The 23,348-nt window shown below is 38.8% G+C and overlaps 1 protein-coding gene across 1 annotated transcript in view; it reads left to right on the forward strand.

Moving 5' to 3' along the window:
• Window positions 1-23,348, forward strand: part of lig1 (ligase I, DNA, ATP-dependent) — a 68,630-nt gene that overhangs the window by 43,449 nt on the left and 1,833 nt on the right. The window contains exons 21-26 of the mRNA XM_059345131.1: window positions 2,944-3,088; window positions 3,685-3,767; window positions 4,655-4,807; window positions 10,218-10,271; window positions 18,493-18,636; window positions 20,884-20,976. Of these exons, the coding sequence (XP_059201114.1) occupies window positions 2,944-3,088; window positions 3,685-3,767; window positions 4,655-4,807; window positions 10,218-10,271; window positions 18,493-18,636; window positions 20,884-20,976 (672 nt within the window). The remainder of the gene's footprint in view (window positions 1-2,943; window positions 3,089-3,684; window positions 3,768-4,654; window positions 4,808-10,217; window positions 10,272-18,492; window positions 18,637-20,883; window positions 20,977-23,348) is intronic.

Consider the following 23,348-nt stretch of genomic DNA (forward strand, 5'->3'; position numbering starts at 1 on the left):
TCGCACCAAATAATACACAAATTTTAAGCTAATTTCCTAAAAGTCATACGAAGAAAATGCAAATCAGTGAAGGTTTCGATCAGCCACTGCTGTGGGATTGTTCCCATGTGGACGGAAGCAAAATTACCGAATTAAAAAAAAGCACCAGTGACTCTTAAGTTGTGCCATTTCATTGCTGCCTCCCACCTAATGTGGCATTTATGTAAATTTTATGAATTAATTTGTCTCTGTACGCACAAACTTTCTCTCTTTTTTTTTCTTAGCTGTTGCCCTTTTTTATTCATTCATTTATTTATTTATTTTTGATTGATTACTTCTCTTTTCTTTAAGTTTTGACCGTGCAATTCCCTGTGCTCTGCAGGCTTTGTCATTGCTAACTCTATTGTTGGCTGGGTGGCGGGGTCTTCATGCCTCCCCCTTCCCTCTGCCAACACTCAGCCAACCATTAAGGGCTGCTAGCAGGACTACAGCTACCACTGAGGACACCGAGGTCATGTCCTTGGTGCTATTTTTGGGAATCTGGCAGGTTTAAAGACCAGAGGAGGAGTTAACATTCTACAATTGAACATATGTACGTAATCTAAGGCTAATTGTAATATTTTTTATATATCTTAACCCTCTGAACCCCAAGTCATTTAAGGGTGACTTTTTTCTGCTCTGGTCACATTTTACTCTCCCTGGCCTCTTTTTAACTGCAATATATGTAACTTGTGAAGCTCTATGGAAGAAGGACAATCATGGCTAGAAGCAGGGAGAACTCTAATGTCCTTCGTGCAATATAACCGTTAATTATTGCCAAAAATAATTAAGGGAGTTTTCACAACCCAAAGTTTAGTCCGTTTGAATCGATCTCCGGTCCGAGACCACTTGTAAGTGGGGGTCTTCCAAATGAACCCTACTGTGATTTGATTGCACTGTGAACGTAATCCGACCCAATAACAGGTGATGAACCAACCTGCAGCAGATTGGGGTCTACCTGCGCGAGCATTTTGCTAGCTGTTCACAGAGCAGCAGATGCAACTTGACTGTGAGAGTCTTGGACTTCTGCTGATGTCTGATGTTTGCTCGACATCTGGGCCAAAGAACACATACAGGAGATGCTGAATAAAGTCCACAAACACAATGATTCTGATAAAATAATTCAAGATCAACTGGAGGGGAGAGGATTTGTGGACATAATACATCAGTGCAGAGTCGATGTAAAAAAGCCTTCAAAAGCAATATTTCATGATGCGTTAGCTCCATTTTTGCTTTGTTTGCTTTGTTTTTTTCGGTTTCCATTTTCCATGTTTCCATTTCCATATTACATTTCTGCACAGTGAAAGCAATCCAGGCTAAATACAAAATGTACCAAAAGTATCAATTTCACTTTGATTCAGACTAAAACAGACTTGGTTTGTGAAATCCCTAAAAAGATGTGAGTTATCTTTCTTTAATCTTTTCTTTAATTTAGTTATTTACCTTTTTCACAACAACTACTTCCAACTAGCAATATTTAGAGATTTAGATATCCAAATTACTACCAGAGAAAACATCAGGGTTCCACAGTTTTCAGAGGTTTTATCATATGATGGAATAATTTAAGATGATTACCTTAATCCATGCCAAAAAAGAGAGGCATATAACAGTTGGATGTTTGTTGGTTTGCAGGGTATTGAGTTTCAATGTTCAATACAGTAGAATCACAGAATCCCTGAAAATGAATGCCTATAATTAAGCGGAGAGATGTGTTGCGTTCAGCTCAGTGTGAGAGTCTTCACTGTGTTTTGCTGTCAGTTTCTGTGCTCTTTTTCTCTCACACACTCCCAACACAAACACAAACACACAGCCAGTGCAGAGCTGTGATCACTTGGCAGGCTGCTGACTTGTTGCTCCTGCTAGCAATACTAGCTGCTCTGTTTCAACAATGTTGGGCCGAAAAATGTGGATGCAGGCGGAAATGTAACCCTGCTGTTCTGCTTGGTTCGAGAAACGTACCCCGGTCTGACTCCATGCTGCAGCGCACGGAGCACGCGTCATCTGGTGACTTTAACCAACGGCTGAGCGCCAAAATTTCGATATTAATTTCATATAACAACTCACTGGTCATCTTGAAGATATCCAAAATGATCCCACACTGCTACAGCGCTTCACAGGGCAGCAAAGCAGGAATCAGGACGCTAAAGATATAACGCAATTCTTACAATTATGAAACCGTAACATTATATAACCACAGTTATGGTAAACCTGGTTAATCTTGACTTCCCTACCTCAACCTGTTCTCTTCTGTCCTTTCCTCTCTGGTCTGTGGAAACAGCCTGCAGTTCACACAGATTATTACAGAATCTCTGTAATGTAAACAGTGGCTTCCCAGTTGCACAGAGAATCGCAGAATTTTATGGTTTTTTTTACATGATCTGGTTAGTGCAAATGCTTTATTTTTGTTGAAATTTTAAACGAGACAAGTAGAATAAAGTGATTTTTGATGACATATCACTATTTTAGGCTTCAATGTGGGTACTTAAACTAGCGATAGAGTTTGTCACATGTGATGTGTTAAAGAACAGTCAGAAACATATATATTTTTTAAAGAAAACACGCTTTTCAATCCTGCCAGCATGTTTTGGAGTGCAGATTGTTAATGCACAGATTCTAAATACCCCAAAAACATAGCACAAGTGCTTCTGTGCAACTAAGATTGTGTGTGTTCTGATAGTTTGAGACGGTTTTTGTGTGGTTTTGTGTGCATGTGTGGGTGTTTGTATGTGCACAGTGCTGTCGTGACTGTGTATCTGTGAGTATACTCTTAGACTGTGTGTGTGTGTGTGGGGGGGTTGTGTGGGTAGCTAGTTGAGATGGCATTTCATCCTTGTCATTGCAAGGCTCCAAGCTATGAAGAGGAAATGGTTGTAATGATACAGTTTTGCCATTTGTAATGATGTGTGTGTGTTTGTGTGTGTGTAGTCCCTGGTGCGACAGCCGTTGTGTCGGCGTCGGGCTCTGCTGAAAGAAAGCTTCTCGGAGGTGGAGGGAGAGTTTGTGTTCGCCCGATCCATCGACTCCGACAACACCGACGCCATTGCAGAGTTCCTGGAGCAGTCTGTCCGAGGTGTGTGTGTGTGTGTGTGTGTGTAAGACGGAGACATACTTTCTTATTTGTTTTCCTTCCTGCTGTCTCAGTGCGTCTTGAATCTTTTTTTGTGTGTGGGTGTGTTGCGTGCGAGTTTCATTTCATTTGTGCCTCCTCCTGCTGCCTTCATGTGTAAATTGTGTGAGTGCCGAGTGTGTATTCGCTTGTTTTCCTGCCTGTCTCTTTGTTTGGCCTGTATGTTGGTTGTAGTGTTGCCTGAGTGTGTGTGTGTGTGTGTGTGTGTGTGTGTGCAACAGAGACAGAACCTGTGAATTGTGTAATTGGCTTTTCTTGTGTTGTGTGTGTTTGACTCTGTACATGAGAATGAACAGAAATGTGTTTCCTCCGTGTGTGTGAGTTACATCCCTGTGCCTTTGTCTACCTTCTCCCTGTGTCCTGAACCTGTTTGTGTGTGCGTCTCAGAAGGAGACAAAGACCTTCCATGTATCTGAAAGATAATCTGTTCATTTCCTTTCTGCACAACTAGAATCGTGTTTTGGTGTATTAATGTGTGTGTATGTGTGTGTATGTGTATGTGTGTGTGTGTGTGTGTGTCTGTTTGTGTGTGTGTGTAGACTCCTGCGAGGGTCTCATGGTGAAGACTCTGGAGAAGGATGCCACCTATGAAATTGCCAAGCGCTCCCACAACTGGCTCAAGGTGCGTGTGACACAGTCGTAACTCACACACACTGTTTGCAGGCGAGGGCAAGCATTGACCCTGAACATGTATTACACAATTGAAAAGCATTTGTTCTCATTATTACAAAAAGTGTGCACACATGCAGCTCTGACTGTCTAAAGGCCTTCATTTAGTTCTCTGTGGGTATGATTGTGACCCTTTCATTATTCCTGCTCATGTAGTGCATGAGCAGGAATGAATGAATGAATGAGTGAATTGCATAGAGCGAAACTGAATCGTATAAAATAGTCACTCTTGAGAAGAATAAAGACCAAATATAGAGTTTTTCCTGTAGAGTGTGCAAGACTTACAATAGGTGCATGTGTTTGATGGGAGTTTAGGGGCCTCCTGCATGGTACTTTTTCTGTCAAAAATAAATGCAATTTCACATCATTTTGGACCATTATTATTACCACATCTGTATCAAAAGCTGGAAAAGCTACCGTAGAGCAGATAATAAATGAAAAAACACCCAAAAAAACGAAACACTTGCACACAGTCATTTAATGTGATCAGTTCAGAAACTTTAAATGGCTTTGTGTCGAGTGTAGCTTCCAATAGTTGGAAACAATCATCAGTTTTAACATTTTCCCACAAACCGATTTCATTTTTTAAAAACTATTAGCTCGTCAACATTTTCAGGCTGCGGTATAGACCCCTGACAGTTCACGCTGTTATTGAGTGACATTTAATTGTGCCCTCTAGCATTTAATTTATGCAAATAAGAGTTGTACCTTTTCAGAGTCATAACAGGTTAATATAAAGGTACATTTTTCAGCTTCATATCCACATGTTTTTGTGCTTTACCATGAAGTGTACAATAATATTTCTGACACTTCTCACACACTTACTGTTCTCTCCCGCAGCTGAAAAAGGACTACCTAGACGGTGTTGGTGACACAGTCGACCTGTGTGTGATTGGCGCCTACCTCGGCAAAGGCAAGAGGACGGGCACCTATGGGGGCTTCCTGCTGGCCTGCTACGACGATGAGAACGAGGAGTTCCAGTCCGTCTGCAAGGTATGTGTCTGTACATCGTGTTGTACAGGGGTGCAACGATGCACACAAGGCTCATGATTTGTAAAATTTAAATAAAAACAGAATATGATAGCAGGTTTTCAAGTTTAATCATTTCTTAGCTTTTAGAGTAGTTCATTTTTAGCATTTTGATTGCAATTTGCATAATACAGACTCTTTTAATAAGAAATTGAGACGACTTTTGCAGAACAAGCAGGTCCATACCTGAAATTGGCTGTTAGACAATATCCCCATTCTTTGTCCGAAAATGTAAAAACTTCAGATATATGACCTCGTATAAACACTAGAATAAATAACAGCTTCATTAGGCAAACACGTTTCACCTTTTTGCTCTAAGGTTGACATTCACCAATCTGCTGTTATTCACTTTAATTTAGTAGGAAAAACATGCACAAACAAATGTTTTAAATGCTCAGCGCCTTTAGTGCATTTTCTTGAGTCATCCAACCCGGAGCACCCAAATTAAACATATCTGAAGAAGCTGTTTTATATTTCCGTCTGGGCATGTATGTCATTATGTTCAGGCAGCAGCTGAATCCTGAATTTCAAATTTTAATATGCAATTTAGTTTGAAATTGACGGTTTAGTTTCTGGTTTTGCTATACTCTGTTACAATCAAACATGTACAGTCTGAACGTGATCCCAAAACTAGAGGAGAAAATGAACAAAATCGGCAACCAAGATTACAGGTTAGGATTTTCAGGCCTATACCAATTTTAGTGGGAAAAAAATCTCTTATTACCAATATGGCAGCTCATCTCGTGAATTTTTGAGCTGGAATAAAAATTGCCAATCTGTACAAAAGTACTCAGAAGGCTGCTTTCTTAGACAAATACCTTTTAATTAAAACATGTTTAACATGATTATAGATTGGACACACAATTTGGTTGTGTGCAATGTCAACTTCAACACAGTCTTTTGAGAAGTAGTCCTCCACTTCACTGCCTGTTCGTTGTCACATATTTTAGGTGATAGAGGAAGAGTCTCCATCGCTCTGCAGGACAAACTATGTGATGAGGACTACTTTTATAAAAGTTTGTCATATCGGACGACAAATACACCGATATGTCTGAGATTCTGATCTATCTGTTTTGCTCTACTTTAAAGAGGTGTATAGTGTTGAGCCTTTTCTATTGATGCCAGTTCATAACGTGTGTGTAGCTCTGGTGTGTCTTTGAGTGTGTATCTGTTGGTGCAAGTGGTTGAGTTTTTATGTGTCAGATTGAACGGTTGGAGGACATTCTTTATGTGTCTGCCAGGGTGTATGTGGAGGTGTGACTGAGTGCATCTTAGGATAAGTGGTAAGCCTGTATTGGAGCATGCGTGACCACTTGTGTGTATGTGTGTATCTGTGTGTATTTTAGATTATAAGAGCATGAACAAGCTCGAGTTTGACTTCACCACAGAGCATTAATTCCGTCTCTGTCCTGCTAATACCTTGCATCTCCATTTTTCCCCCCCTTCTGACTTTTATGTCTTTATCCATGGAAAAGGGATTTAGCGAGCTGCTGCGAACGCACACACATTTTACCACTGCCCGCTTCACTTTCATGTACTTACAAACACTCACACCTGGGAGCTGGCTGGTACTACCGCAGCGTTCTGCTGTCGGCCACTGAGCAGCTCCACTGGAGCCGACGGAGGTTAAAGCGCTGTTAGATTACTGTGTTAACTTCTCCGGCAGTGTTGGTGGGTATTTTTTCCCTGTTTGCACGATGTCTCCTATAAATAAAATCTCAATGGCAAATGTTTTCACACTTGAGATGACTAGCCTGGATAAGTGCGGCGAGGATGGATGTTGCATTTAAAGCACACAACAGAAGACACCACTTGCTGTGTAAAATGTCAGATGAAGTGTTCCTGTCTTTTGTCTGCTATTGATTTTCATATTAGTCTTCCTGTGCTTGAATGGCTAGCTCCAGTATTTCAGAGACCTTCAGTTTCCAGAAAAGTAGGAGTTGTTTTTTTCCATTGTCGTCATTTTTTAAACTTTCTGCTCTTTAGAAATGCTTATTGAGCTCAGTTATTCACACTTTCAGCTCAGTTCTTGGCCACATTAAGTATAGAGTCTCAAAATTGCCTTCCTGAGGTGTCCTGGCTTGCAGTCTTATCTGATTTCTCTTATGTTTGGACAACTTGGCAGTTACACCTTGTGCTTTCTTAAAGTTGTGTTGGTGCATCACCTCCCCCATGCACAACAACTTCAGCAATATCCAAAAAGTACACAGAGACCTGCAGTCTTCAAAAACAACTACCAAAATCACTGTATTTCATAATAAAGTGTCAGACACGTGTCACACAGCAGCCTGCTTCTTTTTCTCTTTTACTCTTCAATGTCAACCATAAAACAAAAGGCATAAAAACAATAATCTTGCTGTCCTTGACACGGTAAACTTCAAGAACCCGCAATTTGAGGCTCCACTATAGCTGAAAGCAGAATTTAACCCACATTTCCATTTCCCAAACGTAATCTCAACGATACGTCCTGCAGAAATGTCCTTGAGCGAGACACAAGTCCTCAACAGATCCAGAATCGGCAATGCTGCAGTTCACTCAGACAGAGTTCACATAGACTCCCCTCACAGTGAATAAAAGGAATACTAATGAAACGAAAAAGACAATTGGGTTACAGTCACAGCAATATTTTACTTGGCCTCACCATTCTCCTACTATGTGCAGTTTGTTTGGGTTTCCCTGTATTGATACCAGATTTTGGGATATCGGCAAATTCTGTATCGTTGACCAAAGAATCAGTTTACCATTGTAACATGATTAAACTTGTGATTTGTACCCCTTATTCCCCAGGAGGTCTAAAAATCACATGGACTTTCAAATGGGTCTTTTTGGATATCTGGTTGTTATTGGTTCAAATCTGGTGTTATGTTCCAGCCTCTTCCACCGGCTTTGATATGAGATTAAGTCACTCCAGCTAAACATGATGATGAATTTATACTCTTTGCCATATTTCACACACTAACCTCGCTTTTCCTTTTTTATATTCTATTTTCCCAGCCACGAGTATTGGCTGTTATGTCAACACCCATCTCGTTTATTGATTATGTCTTGAGGAAGCCCAGTATGGCGCTTCAGAACAGACTTTTCCACTTGCTGCCTTCAGGCAGGAATGACTTGGCCCAACAGGCTTGTGTAAGTCAGGAAGCAAAAACCTGTGAGCTCAAAACAATCTGTATAATGCACTCACAACTTCGTTAGGTGCAAGGTGTACCTAATGAAGTGGAGGTGTGGCCTTCATCTGCTTCAAGGCGTGTTGTTTGTTCAGAGATGGTCTTCTGCATAGCTAGGTTGTAACGAGTGGTTATTTGAGTTCCTGTTGCCTTTCTATCATCTCCAACCAGTCTGGTCATTCTCCTCTGACCTCTGGCATCAACAAGGCATTTTGGCCCAGAGAACTGCTGCTCACTGGATATTTTCTCTTTCGGACCATTCTCCGTAAACCCTAGAGATGGTTGTTAGATCAGCAGACCAGCCTGTCTGGCACCAACAACCATGCCATGTTCAAAGTCACTTAAATCACCTTTCTGCCGCATTCTGATGCTCGCCTTGAACTCCAGCAGCTCGTCTTCACCATGTCTAATAACTAAATGTATTGAGTTGCTGCCATGTGATTGGCTGATTAGATATTTGCCTGAATGAGCAGTTGAACAAGTGTTGCTAACAAAGTGGCAAGTGAGATATGTCATCCATTCAAATACAACATATACAACTTAAACTGGACTGAGCATGGTTGTTTTTTTGTCACTGGCCCTCATCTATCAAATGAGCGTAGAAACGAGCGCAGATCTGAGCGCAGATCTGAGCGCAGATCTGAGCGCATATTTCGTCTTACGACAGGGTTCACGTGTGATTTATCAAACGATCGTATCTCACCAATCACAGCGTGAGAATGATCGGCTGTTGATAAATGTGGCGGCTCGAAACAGCCGTAATTTAAATACTGCGCCCTAATATATACCGATACTCCCGTTGAGTTTGGAATATTTCATTTATACATCGTGATATATAAAGCCTAATAATCTATATAATATCCAAATATTGTTATTTTGATGGAGAGATATTAATCACTTCTTTACATATACTAAGAATTCTGTCCCAGTCAGAGGAGCGTGTGGCAGCACTGATTGGGAATGTTTCTATTGGGGCAGAACCGCTGGTGGAGGAGAGACTGACGCTCCGGTGTCCAGCAGGATAATAATAATAAAAATAATAATAATAATAATAATAATAATAATAACGGTAAATAGCAGAAGACAACAATATTTAATAGCCTCGGCTAGTATTCTGTTAAAAGAATTTCATGGTCGCAAGGTGTATTTATTATTAATGAGGATAAATGATGTAGCTTAAATATGCTTTGGTTTGTCACCATTAAAAAACAAAACAGGGCAGAGTTTTATCAGCTCTAGTCTCAGATCAATTCTCAGACTCAAATTTGCGTACACGAGCTGAGAGCAGCCATGAGATCTGATCGTACCCTCCGCTCACATCCACATTGATAAATGCTGTGTAGAAATGATCGTACGCCCACTTTGCGCTCACTTTCTATCATATGCTCGTTTGATTAATGAGGGCCAATGTGCTTGAGTAGCCTGAGAGAGCAATACACGTGCACCTCTTCTTAGCTCTGTATTCAGGTTTTGGCCAATCAAATATCATGATAGAGAACGGGGCGTTTGTACTGGTTATACAAAGCAGACGCACATGTACGTCCATTATTGTCTTCGAACTTCTACCCCTTTTATAGCGTGTTTTCATGTCAAACTTTATCGTAAAATGTATATTGCTTAAAAAAATGTCTTGTTTACTGGGTCTCAGAAAGCCTGCCATTGATGGTGATTGGTTTAGAGAAATACAAACAAGCTTTTCCTACTCTCTGACTGATAATGGGTGCAACCAGACATTTCTTCAGCCCTGACACAGTGCTGTGGAGATACAGCTAGAGGACTTGGCCTGGCCATAAAGACTTCACTGAATGCATAAAGGTGCCACAGTTGAATGCAACACCTCTCAACCTTCATGTGGTGTCTGCTGCCTCGGGAGCATAAAGCTTCTGGTGGACACCCGCAGAATACGCCTTTAGAATACATCTGTGAGCTCGAAAATGCTATATTTGCATGATATACCAGCCTTTTTTTGTTTCTCTTTCTGTGCATGTCAGCCCGTTAGGTGATTCTCGTGTCTCAGCGGGTTCGGGTCTTTTGAGAGGTGACATGACGCTTCAGGCAAAGCACGAAGACGTAGCATAGGGAGGATTTGCTTGCTTTTCTGTGTTCTGCTGCTGCTTGCTGCCAAGTGTACGCTGTCTCACCATGAGGGAATATGTGTATGTGTATATCTGAGCGTGTGTGTCTTATCTGCTTTTCGTCTCTTCCAGATCGGGACAGGCTTCAAGGATGAAGATCTGGAGCAGCATTACAAGTTCTTAAAGGTGAGGCTGCACAGCGTGACTTTAGCACTAACTCGCTCTGTAAAAAAAAATCACAGCTCAACACTTGTTTTCCCGCATTGATGCCTTCATTTTTAAACTCAAGGTTTTTAACATTCTGCAGCTACAGGTACTTCATTTCTTCATTACTTTAAACAGATTCTGAGTCAATTCCGAGGTGAAGAGACCCAGAATAAGCGTGGCTGAGGTCTTTGGGGTGCTTTCATTCTGCAAATAATCATTTCTTCATTTAGTTCTTCATTCATTCCAACCTCCCAAATATAAATGGAGACTTTCCAGGCAAAATGAGATGGACAGTGCAAATATACTACAAAAATATGACTCAAATACTGCAATCATTTATTAAGCGATGCCTCCAGGTACCTCAAGTTGCCAAAAAGAGGGGAAAGTCACAGAAAAGAGATTGAGTATTACAGAAAATGTATTTTTTTCCTCCAGGCTTGTCGACATAGTGTCCACCGCCCCGAATTTGCCATATATCGCCTCAAGCAAACGACAGAGATATAAATAATTTTACTTTAAATCACTTGTACTTGCACAAGTACTTGCTTGTTCATGGAAAATATTGGCCAGAGATAATAAAGAACTTCTGTTTCAATAACAAAAAAAAAATCTGCATTTGGAGAAGCTGTGCAGACGTGCTCTGACATCGGGTAATGAATTGCTTTTTCAATTTACACTTGAAGAGGTTCGTTCGAGAGCAGCAGTGCAGCAGCATTTTGAAGAAATTGACAACTGCTCTCTGAAAATGATAGCTGTTGTGAGAGTTAGAATTCATACAAGCACTCTTGTTGACTTCATGAGCTAAATTTAGTGCCGCTTTTACAGAAATAAGAGCAGAGAGGCTTTTAGAAATGCAGCCGTCTGTTTATGAAAGCGGTTAATTGTGAGATAATATTCACCGTGCGGACCTGCTACACACTTGTGGTGTGTATGGGTAAAATAAAGAAATATTTTAAAGGTTAAGGGTTTGGGTTCTGTGGTACAAACTGCTGCACAGTGCAGAATCACAGTGAAACTGATTGAGAAGGCGCTATACCCTTTTTTCTTTTTCTTTTTTCCCAGACCAATGCAGCCTGTACTGTAGTGCTTTGTAATGAGACCCTCCATCTGAAAGTGATGGATGGTGAATTAAGGCGAGCTGCTGGTGTGGTCGTGTTGCTTTGGTTGCAGTGCTGCAGGCCGATGAGAGTCCAGACACGTAGACGATTGGCTCTGTTCACACACCTCTGGGGGGGAGCTGTAACAAGGAACACACTGGTCCTTTCTGTTTCCATGTTTATTCAGATACTTAAACTCGCTGATTTTGGCTCGTTCTGAGCTTGAACTAGCGCTCCATTTTTCTTAATAACTCAAAATCCATGAAGTCTTAGATTAAACAATTAGATGAATTGGCACAGAGAAAATAAATCTGCAACTATTTTGATAATAATTTTAGCAAGAAAAGGAATCTCAGACATCAGACTCTCTCTTCAATAGTTTAGTTTTTTATTTTAATTTTAATTTTATCTTTTTTATTTTGAACATGTGCGAGTAACACAACAAAGTGAACTGAAAAACAAACAAATCCAATGAGAATAATCAAAACAACAATAGCAATGGTCAAAACAAAAGCAATAATGTGAACGCAACATGTCCGAAAAGGAGTAGGATGAAGCATATGTTTATTTAAACCTACCCCTTCTGAATGTCCCTTTAGTTTTGATGGGTCAAAACCAGGGCCGGGACTTTAACGCTTTAATTAAGATTAATTAATTACACAAAAATTAACTCGTTAAAAAAATTGACACATTTCAATCACACTTATTTTTGCACCGCGAAACGTTTCTCACTGGATGAGTTTCAGGCGGACTGATTATACTGGAGCACCAACTAGCGTTCATTAGTTCAGACAACAACAAACCACAGTGAACATGAAGGAAGAAGCTGATGAGACGCTTTGGTTGGCCCCGTGGATGATGGGACATTTTGTTACTAAAAACCAACGGTGTTTTACTTAAAAAACCAAAGTATTCTAGTTTACAGAAGGTCTACCTACCTATAGGCTACCTGAATTTCTGAAATGTACTATATTTCTAAATATGCTATTGCTACAGTTTATGTCAAAAATTGCACTGGTCTGTTGGACTTGAACAAAAATAAACAATATTTTTGTTGCTTCAGCTTATGTATTCAGTCATTATTCAATGGTATACTAAAAATCCATGTGAAAAAAATTACTTCTCACTGTTCTCAGGTCAAATATTTATATGCGATTAAAATGCGATTAATTTCGATTAATTAATTACAAAGCCTCTAATTAATTAGATTAATTTCTTTAATCGAGTCCCGGCCCTAGTCAAAACAAACAACCTCAACATTTCCTTGGCCCTTTGCCGCAAAGCGAGTTTACCAAATAAAATAAGAAAACACAGTGTACTGAGTTGGTCTGACTCATTTTCTGATGATTCAGTTGCATAAAGCAATTTGAACCCAATGATCTGAAAACGATACAGACAAACTGAAATCAGCCTGACTTAAACAAAACGAAATATTATCAAGAAAATAATCAGCTGATTATTAAATGATTAAAACAATCAAACTAAACTTCACTTATTGAAGGTAAGTTTATTAAAACTTGGTCTTATTTCTGTTGATTATTATAACATTGTACCCGTCAAGTAAATAGCTGAGATCTGTTAAAATGGCATGAAAAACTGTATTTCAGTTATAGAATAAAAACTCAGCAGCAGGGTGGCGAGCAAGAGATGACAGTTATTGTTCTGATTGAGGTGCTGCTGTGAGATGTGCCAGCAGTAATAAGAACACTGCTAGAAATGTATCGCACAGCAAGAACCACTTGATTTGGAGCTAAAATATAAACGAGCTTTATTGATAGATTTATATGCAAAATATCTCTTGGATAATGATAGAGCAAGATTTGGATATATAGTGTACATCTCAATAATCAAATTTCACACAATTTATCACAATTAAAAAAATATATATCAGCAATAGAAAGAAAAAATAAACATTTGTCTAATTTATATTTCTTGATTGACTTTGTTATAATCATTAATTATTCTACATTTTAAAGTTATTTTGAACCCAAACAGCGCTACACAATTTCAACTCATAAGTCCATTTAACATGGTTTGACCCCCAAAACTGAAACACGTGTATTTTACATTCGTTCACACTTAAAAATTTTCAAATTAAAACAACCCTCTTATTAATCCAAATTATTATTTCCCTCTCTCTTAATTTAATAAAAAATGTAACTTAAAACTTAATTCATGCAATGTAATGTAAAAATATCAAACACTATATGCACTATGTACTGTATAAAAGTTATTTTCTTACAAACCAGATTACAAAAGATGGTTGGGACTCTGTGTAAGACGTCAATAAAACAGAAATTGCATGAAATTCAGAGTTTATATTTGTAGAAAATCAGTTTAACATTAAATTGACTGTCTTTGTTTTCAATTTAGTATATGTCACAAAGGATTAGCACATTTTGAGCATTCTGTTTTATTTGGGTTTTTTTGACCACAAGCCATATAGAAATGGTGAAAACATGCAGGATCCCCCGCAAATTTCGTTTTTCGGGCGGACCTGAGATTGCAGATCCATCAGGGTAGTGAAGTCAACAGTAATATGCAGGAAACAATAGTTCTCTATACAACAGTGTCACATAAATTAGCATAACGAAACAAACATGGACTGCAGGGTGAATCCTTCTGCCCGCAGGGTTTAGATTCAGACCAAAAGAAATATGCTGTGGAGTCTTTATCGCTGAATACATGCAGCCATGCTCCCATATACTGTACCTTGTGTATACTTAAAATAAATCATATGGTTAAAGCCCCCTACAATGGACCTTAATCTGCAATTCATGTGTGCCGAACCGCATCAGATAATCCATAGATAACACGGATAAAGTATGGGCCATTACATCTCTTATGACACCCAACATTTTCTGCACAGATGATTGACATTTAAAGTTCCACATGATAATGATTATACTGTGGGAACTGTGAGTTGTAAGTAACCACTTCTGTGAGTTAAGCGGCCGCTGATGGATTAGCTTTAGATGCTATAAAATCTCCAGTTTGTTCCACTGAACAAGAAGTCAAACTTTTGTAGCTCGCCATTAATGCGGCATCACTGCAGACGCTGTGCATTTCCCCCAGCAACAACACCTGTACTTGATTCTAATTACCCTCTTTACATCTGCCCCAAAGATTGATGCTTCACCCGCTGCCTGGAGGAGTAAATAACATAAATATCTGCATATAAGTGAAACGGCTCGTGCACATTTTAGATGTAGAAGGTGAAAATGTAAAAATGCATTGTTGTGTTATATTAACATAAAGACAGAGACTTGATTTAATGTGGATCACACCAGCGGATGACCTGTCAGATATAGGTGTATCACTTACTTGTGTCTATCAGCAGCAACGTTTTATAAGACTCTCCACGCCCACCAGCTCACTCAGATAAGAGAGTCACTTGAATGCCTACAGTATAAATAATGTGTGAGAGAAAACCAGCACCACTACTGCTGGAGCCTTCTTTTTCCCAGCATTACTTAACTATGACCCAGTTCTGTGGACACTGCAGCAGTCTCGTTAACATCGTGCTGTTCCCAGAGTCACATTCGCAAAGAAGATTGTTTAACGTCAAAACAAGATGCGAATCATTTTGTAAAAGTGTGACACCTACGCTGACAGAATGATTGCTTGTGTCGGAGTAAAAAAGGCACTATTAAATATTTCACAAGTTGACAGTTTCCTCACTTTGCGCACAGAACAGGAACGGTTTTGTGAAGATGTAGGCCTGAGCTTAGCTGCAAGGTTATTTATGATATTTTTTTTTATCTTAAGAGGTGAATATCAGGTAACAAAAACCGTGCATATCAAGGAGTTTCTGAATGAAAACTTCCATGTAGGTGTATGATAATGTGGTTTGAAAATCACCCTCTCATGTTGGCCCTGAGGCGAGCAGGTATCATTTGAATATGAGAGTGTTCAGACTCGGCGATGTCTCTTGGGAAGCGATTGTGAGGCAGCGGCAGGATTCAGCAGGGCAACCAGAGCCACTCTGTCACTGTCTCTTTATCAGGTTCTCTGTGAATGCATTGCCCTATTTTTCACATTGTGCAAGTCTGCATGTATCTACAGTGAAGAGGCGCAAACATGTCACAAGCCAAAAATATCAAATAGTGATTATTTTAACAGATTTTACAATTGGGATACGATGCATGATATTGATGGCAACAATCATTTTTGCATCATTAGTCTCATCTTGATTGATACATGTATTTAAATTAGTATCATGGGGTTTATTTGCAGTATTGGTTTACGTGCTGTTGAAATTTTTTAAGCAGAAAACACTGCTTATGTTAGCTTTTTTTTCTTCTTTTTACATTTATGATGTTTATTTAGCTATTTATTTTATTCTTATTTTTTCTTTATTTTGCAATACATGGTTTTATATAATTTAAAATAATATTTAAAATGATTATACATTTATAATAATTTTAAATATTTCAATTAGTTTAATGTTTGAGAAAATGGCTCTCTGGTGGTGAAAAAGTAGTCCACAATCCACATAAAAATGCATTCCAACTCAGAAAAATGACTATTGACCATCATATCAGAGTTTTCTAACTTTAAAATCACTACTGGCATCAGTTTCAAAAATCCCGTATCAGTCAGGCTCTAATAATGACGACTTCTGGCCGTTGTGATTTCCAAATGAATCGTTGGACAGTCGGCAGAAACGTGTTAGCCGTTCAATAAGCTGATCCACTTCTTCACTACACAGTTGTTGTTTCTGCTTCTGATGTTTTAATGCACAGGCTTACCGGAGCTCTACTATTAAAGTCTTCTGAACCATCTGAAAGTAGCACAACAAAACAATGCCAGTTTCACTTTCAATTTCTGGCTGGGCTATTAACACCGGTGCACGGCTGAAGAGAGAGGCTGGATCAGATCAGACGTGTGGGGAGATCAGAGCAGAGGAACAATAAACAGTAAAGTTGTCAGGAGGCATTAAATGTGCAGTCTACGTTTCATTTTGTCCATGAATAAATGCTGCAGCTCCTCAGAACAACATGTGAGGCTGTGGGCTTGTTCATAACTACAACATGGGTCTGATATGTTTAACAAAATGATTAATTACAGAATAATCCCTTAGAGGAGTAAACCAGAACAACAAATTGCTTAAAACGGCCTGATTAGATTGTTGCCTTCATTAAATTAAAGCATTGTTTGTCTCTTATTAACGTCATGTGATGCTACTTCAGTACACTTTATTTATTTTAGTTATTACTGGGACTGCTACAGATCCATATTACATATAGATTGTATATTATTTTACATATTTGTGTTGTATATTATTAATAATAACATGCTTGTATACGAAAAGATAATTAGTCGAAAGGATTAAAAATTAGTAATGAATTTCTATTTTGTGGATAGGTATATCAGTAATGAATTTATATTTTTATATGAGAAAGATAAAAGATAATAACTAGAAGGGGTGAGAATTAATAAGTAAGACTTCTCACATCTTTTCAAACATTTAAACCAAGGTTGACAATTTATTTTGCTTTTCATTTCCTGTAAATATTACTTGTTTGTATGATGATTTCTCTTTTTTCTCCATTTATTTATTTATATTCTATATATGTTCAAAATACATTTCCAAACATTTAATATCTAGAAATTCACAATCACAGCTAGCTAGCCTTGTTACAATTTGGCCACAGTAAAGCACAATGAGCATACAGCAGCAACCAGCAGCTGGCGGTCCACGGGCCACATACGGCCCACTAAAGCTTCCAGCCCAGTCTGCAGAATCATTTCCGCCCCCCCGGGATTTCGCAAATTTTAGTGTGGGAACCTGAACGCACCACGCAAAACTGAAACGACCGTGTAAAATCGACCCGGCCAAAGTTTCTTACAGTAGAGTATTACAGTAATGTTAGATGAGGAGCTTCATGCAGAGTTATACCTGCAATTAAATCGACAGAGGTTTTTGCAAATTAGCTAGTTTAAAAACCCACCTTGGAATTTTAAAAAGTCTTTTTACCATGCAATTCTAGGGGGAACAGAATAATAGCCTTATAAATTGAGAAAATTTGAGGAGGAACAAAATGCATTCAAGTATTTAGTATATTTACAGTGACGTTTCACAGCTTTTAACCATCACTCCTCAGGGAACTGCCTCCTTTGTGGAAGTCTGAGAGCATTTTCTAGTTAAGAATCTAGTTATCATTCGGGATTCCCCATGTTTATTAGGAGTCTGTTGACACTGATACAGGCAAATAGAAAATAGCATGAATTTAGTAACAAAGTGAAAATATGAAACAATGATTGGCTAACAAGGCATAAGTACATCTTCATGATTTGATAGTTCGGCCCCCACAGTGTCTGCTTAGAAAAGTCTGGCCCTTGGATGACTCCTGCTCTACAGGCTCCAGCCTTTAGTCTGATTATTATTTGCCAGCTTGCACCACCACTGTTCTTAATTCAGAAAGGTATTTTGAGACATATTTCGTGCTTAACAATTATTGCATCTCCATCAATTTGAATATTACATTCGTCCATATTGCAGTTTCGATTAAAATTCTGATTAATTGTGTGCTGGTTATTTATACATGGAGTCTAATGTCAGCTGCCGTGCGTGTTATTTCCAATTCCACTTACTGACATCAGCGCTCCGAGACGTTCCTATTTTCTTTATGCATCGATATTAGCATGGCTAATACTGTCATAACCAGGACATAATTAAACAACTTGCTTTGGGAATAAGTTTGGAACAGGAGACCAATTCATGAGGCAGCTGTGTAGACATTTAGCTAATATATATCAGTAATAACAGCAGCCTAATTAGGTTTCTTGTGAAGGGGGCAAATGGCAAGCTGGCTGAAAATGACAGAAGCTGAATTGAAATCACCTCATGGCATTTTTCTTTTAGTTGCAGAGGTTGGAAAAGCCATTTATTGACCAAAAGCACATACATTTTAGTATAAACGATCTGTTTGGATTGCAAAATGTCACAATTAACTGCTTTTCTCTGTTTTTATGTCGTCATAAATTGAGTATCTTTGTGACATGATTTTAGGCTCTGGGAACTGCCTTTTCCTCTCCTCAGCTTTTTGGCACAGTAAACATTTAATTTGTAATGAAAATGGTCATTATCTGTTCTCTAGGAGCACATTCTGCCCAAGCCCCGAGCCTACTATCGCATCGACCAATCAGCGGAGCCTGACGTGTGGCTGGACGCCGTGCAGGTCTGGGAGGTGAAGTGTGCCGACCTGTCGCTGTCGCCCATCTACAAGGCTGCCATGGGACTGGTCAGTAGAGCCTGTTAATCCACCTCCCCCCATGTGTTTCCACTGATAAATCCTGCCTGTTATGGTCTGTTGCCTACAATGAAAAGTCACAATTAGCGCCTCGTAATTGACTTATTAAAAATGCTGTAAAAGATGCTGGATTTAATGGAACAGATACTTGTTTATTACCCGTAGTTTGGCTGCATGTTGGACTTGCGGTCCCACGGTGCACATAAAGTGTTTGCCACAACATTAACAGTGTTCAGCTCTCATTTGAACCCCAGTTAAAGTAAAATGGCACTGACTGAGGTGAAAGTAACAAAAGATTTGTGCATGTTTTTTAACATATTTAGTTGTAAAAAAAAAATCATACTTTTTAGATGTGAAGTGTTGCATTGTGTTGTCACTAAGCTTTACAATTTTGTATTTAAACACTTGAATTAGAGATGGTTGGATGACTTGTTGTAAACAAATGAGAGCTTTGCTAAGAGGATTAGTACTATCTACATTTTATGTATTTTGCAGCCACCAGGTTATTAATTTGTCAGATTATTTTATGGCTTTCAACATCATGCAGCTACGTTCTTTCCGTTCACTGTTTGAAACAGTGGTGTAAGGACAAAAACTGAGTTACTTCAAAGGGTAAATGTTTTTTTAAATGATAAAATTTCAGCACAAGCTATATTAGACATTGTCTTCCAGTGTTACCACAACTTTACACCTCCCAAAAAATAAATCACAATTTTATCAGTTGTCACTGCTTAAAGGGACAGTTCAAAATATGTTGAAGTGAAGATTTGTGAGGTATTTATCTACAGTGAGTGTCTTAGCTACAGTAGATGGTGGTCGGCATGCCTCCTGTTTGAAGAAGCAGTCAGAAGTACCAACAGGGAAGCTAAGCAGTGTATTGCTGTAGACAAGGACAGCAGCAAATAGTAGTGTAACCGCCTTAATAAAAAAATCTGTTTGTTTGTACACTATATTTTGAATGTTTTCAATTCTTTACTCTGCCGTCAGACATCCCTGATGAAGTTTATTTATGCTCTCATCAAAGCCACCAGACTCCATTGACAATTGTTATTTTTTACCTGGCAGAACACAGGAGTGGCTGGTCTATTGCTGCCTCGACTGTTTATTTTGTTTGTCTCATTGTGTGACTTTGTTGTTTAAAAGGGGATAGTTCGAATTCACCAAAATTACAATATTACACAAACTAACGGTAGAACTGCTGTGTTCTGTGGTGTAAAATTACTGTTTTTGTCTCTGGAGTCTGGTGGCTTTGGCTGAAGGAAAAGTAAAGCAATGAAAATAATCTAAATATAGTGCACAATTAAACCAATATTATTTTTTTAGTTGCTTACACTACTTTTTGCAGCTGCCTTCACCAAAGTCACACAATAACACCAACAAACTAACTGATTGATGCAGCTGTAGACAACTGCTGCGCTCTGCAGGGTAAAATTACCGGTTTTGTCTATGGACTCTGGTGGCTTTGACAAGTTAAATATTCCAAATAACAAGTACAGTTAAACAGATATTCTTTTTTTTTAGGTGGCTAAAATATGTTTAGGTCAATGGAGGTAAAACATTGACGAATGATAAGTTAAAGTAACTTTAAATGAGTCTCAACCATATTATTGTATGTTGCTGCCAACACATCAGGTCAGCTTATCAATATACATTTTATTCATTTTCTGCTATCTTGTCATTGGATATGAGGCTGTTGCTTCCACACAGCTGCTGCCAGTTTCACCTGAAAGATCATTTATTTCTTTGATTAGTTTGATAATTCTTTTTTTATGTTATTTCAATAAAATAAAATTTGTAATACCGTTTTTCCAAGGCAGACATTATGTCTACATGCATATTATCCAGCAATGATTGAACGTCATCTTTCACATTCAGCATTTTTTCCTTCTCAAAAAGCTCTGGATCTTTAACAAGAGGAAATAAAATGTGCAATGCATCCATATTTAAAAGTAATAAGAGATTAGAGCGGGAGATGAATGGAAGTAGGACAAAGGCACAGTTTTGTCCTGGAACTGAAAAGGTTTTTAAATCATTCAATTAAAAAAAAGGGAGATTCAATCTTTGAAGTTTGAAAACCTTGAACTAGTGGGGATTTAATAGCTTTCAAAGGCTGGCAGTCAAAAAAATGATTCGACACATCTTTGGGGTTGCTGTTTTCAGTAAAGAGACGGAGGACAAATGCTCACACGCTTCAGTGGCTGTGTACAGTAGACTGACTGTGATTCTGTCTGCCCTCAGGTGGATCCAGAGAAGGGCATTTCTCTGAGGTTCCCCCGATTCCTCAGAATCAGAGATGACAAGAAGCCCGAGGACGCCACGAGTGGAGCTCAGGTACATCATATTACCTGCAGGGGGACGAGCCTGGTTGGAGGCTGAAAAAAACCCCCAACGGGTGTGAAATCAGCAGCACTGTCGAGAAACGAATGTCAGATGTACATTTCAAGCATGAAATCCCTTCTGCAGAGCGCGTGGGGAGGCATGGCAGGTCAAACAGGTTGGCCCTGTGCGAGATAAAGACTGTAAACCTGAAGAATTTCAATCATATGGTTTTTTTTGGCCATGTTACGTGACGTGCTGTGTTGAGATGGTGCATCAACATCATCATGGTCACTTTACAAGAGCTGTCCTGTAAAAAAAATTCAAGGGTGAATAACACAGCAAGGACGAGCTGTTTTTATACTGGCACTGATTCATGTTGTGGCGTTCAAAGCTGTATAACCCACAAGAAAAGCAGTACTGCCGGAGTTTAGTGTGCACTCTGGGTAATCTATTGTGCAGCAGCAAAACAGTGAATTATATAGTACAGTAGAGATGTGCAGGTCAGCTGCACCTTCACACATCAAACAACAAACTGTTCAGTTTAACATAAAGTCATCGATCGGCGTGTCTTCTTTCAGCTCTCAACACGAGTGGACACCATATCTGCTGCAGCGACCATAAGTCTCAACAAAAACGTGCATCAAGTTAAAATGATTTAAGATGTTTTTATTTGCTTTTCTCGACCTCGGTCCTGTCCGCTGACCCACCAGCACATCATTTATTCATGATTCAACACAGCAGAGCTGAATTGCAAGTCAATGCACACATCACTGTGACTGTATTCAGCATGGAATACATTATGCAGACGAACGGGTTACCTGTTTCTGCAGATTCATGCTCTCTCAAGCTATAAAGACAGTCAAGCAACAACAAAAAAACAAACTCATGATTTAGGCTATTTTCACAATCATTAAATTGATATATCATTTTTGCTGCAAATCCTCCAAAAAAGCAAAGAAAATTACTCTATGTGACAACTTCAAAATGCTTGTTTTGTTCAACCAACAGCCATAGATTTTCTTCAATGAACGACAAGAAAAAGCAACAAATTCTACCATTAGAGCAGCTGAAACCAGTTAATGTTTGGCTTTTTTTTTTTTATTTGGCATTATTATACAATATATTACAACTGAAAAAAATCCTTAAATTATTGAAAGATTCTCATAATACTTGCTGTTGCATTTCATGTTGATTGACATAATGATTCAGTAAAAATTGCCAAACATTTGCCGTTTCCTGCTTCTCCTCAATCATTTCAAACTGTAAAGTTGTGATAGGCATCACCTGTTCTTTAACATAGAGCAATAACTGAAGCATCAAATGTCTGCACGGGTCCAGGTTCGCAAATCTGGATCAACATCTGCAAGTCACATCCTGGACCCGCCCCGATCCTTTAGATAAAAACCCTTGGATAAGTCCTCCGTTGATCCTTTGATCACTCTGGAAATTAGCGAGTATTAAATAATTATCAAAACCTACAAAGTCAATATAAAGCTGATGAATAAACAGTGTCATTATAGGCTGACGGCTGTGGGTTTACATTTGATGATAAAGGCTTTGAATTTTTAGAAGAAAAGTGTTTCAATATTTATCTAATAAAGCTAAACAAACTTAGATAAATCTTTTTTTTTTCTTTTTTTTTACCAGGTGCAGGTTTCTGCTGTGTGCACCATAAAGTATGTCAGTGTCACAATCAAAGTCTATTAGCAATAAGTACTGATTTATGCTTTTCTGGCTGACTGAAAAACGGAGGAGGCTTTTATGTCCGTTTGTGGCTTAAAAAATCTGTCAATCCTCCACAAAGAGCTGATAACTTTCAGCTCTGATTTGTAGATGCGTTCACTGTCGACCACTTTGTCCACCAGTTTGATTCTCTACTAAAAGTTTTAAGACATGCTTGTCAGCATCAGTGCTTACCCTGTGTGAACAAACTGGCTGACAACCATCACCTTCCTCTAAAATAAAAACCCAGGTATCACGCAACTATCTCTCAAAGTTGTGTAAAAGCACCTGGAAACAGCGATTTCGAGTTTTCACGAGGCCCAAAACATCCAGCTGGATTTAATTTTTTACATGAGCTGAAACAGGTGTAACTTTTATAAGGTCTGAGTCATATTATAATGTCATCTTTTACTGACTGGAATTAACAGCCATCTGTTAACTGAGGAGTCAAGATTTGTGCTCGTTACAGTCGGGAGTAAAGTCGGAACGTCGGCTGCATCTAAATGATATTTCTACCAGTTATTATCTGAGAGGATGCACACGCTCACAGTTTCACGCACTCTGCTTTAGCGGATGTTTTTTAATACTTGGTTTTATTTTTGTGGAACATGAATACATGAATGCACAGGGGTTCACAACACAGTTCATATGTTGACCTTGTG

Source organism: Centropristis striata, chromosome 11 (assembly GCF_030273125.1).
Source record: "Centropristis striata isolate RG_2023a ecotype Rhode Island chromosome 11, C.striata_1.0, whole genome shotgun sequence".
Taxonomy (NCBI): Eukaryota; Metazoa; Chordata; class Actinopteri; order Perciformes; family Serranidae; genus Centropristis; species Centropristis striata.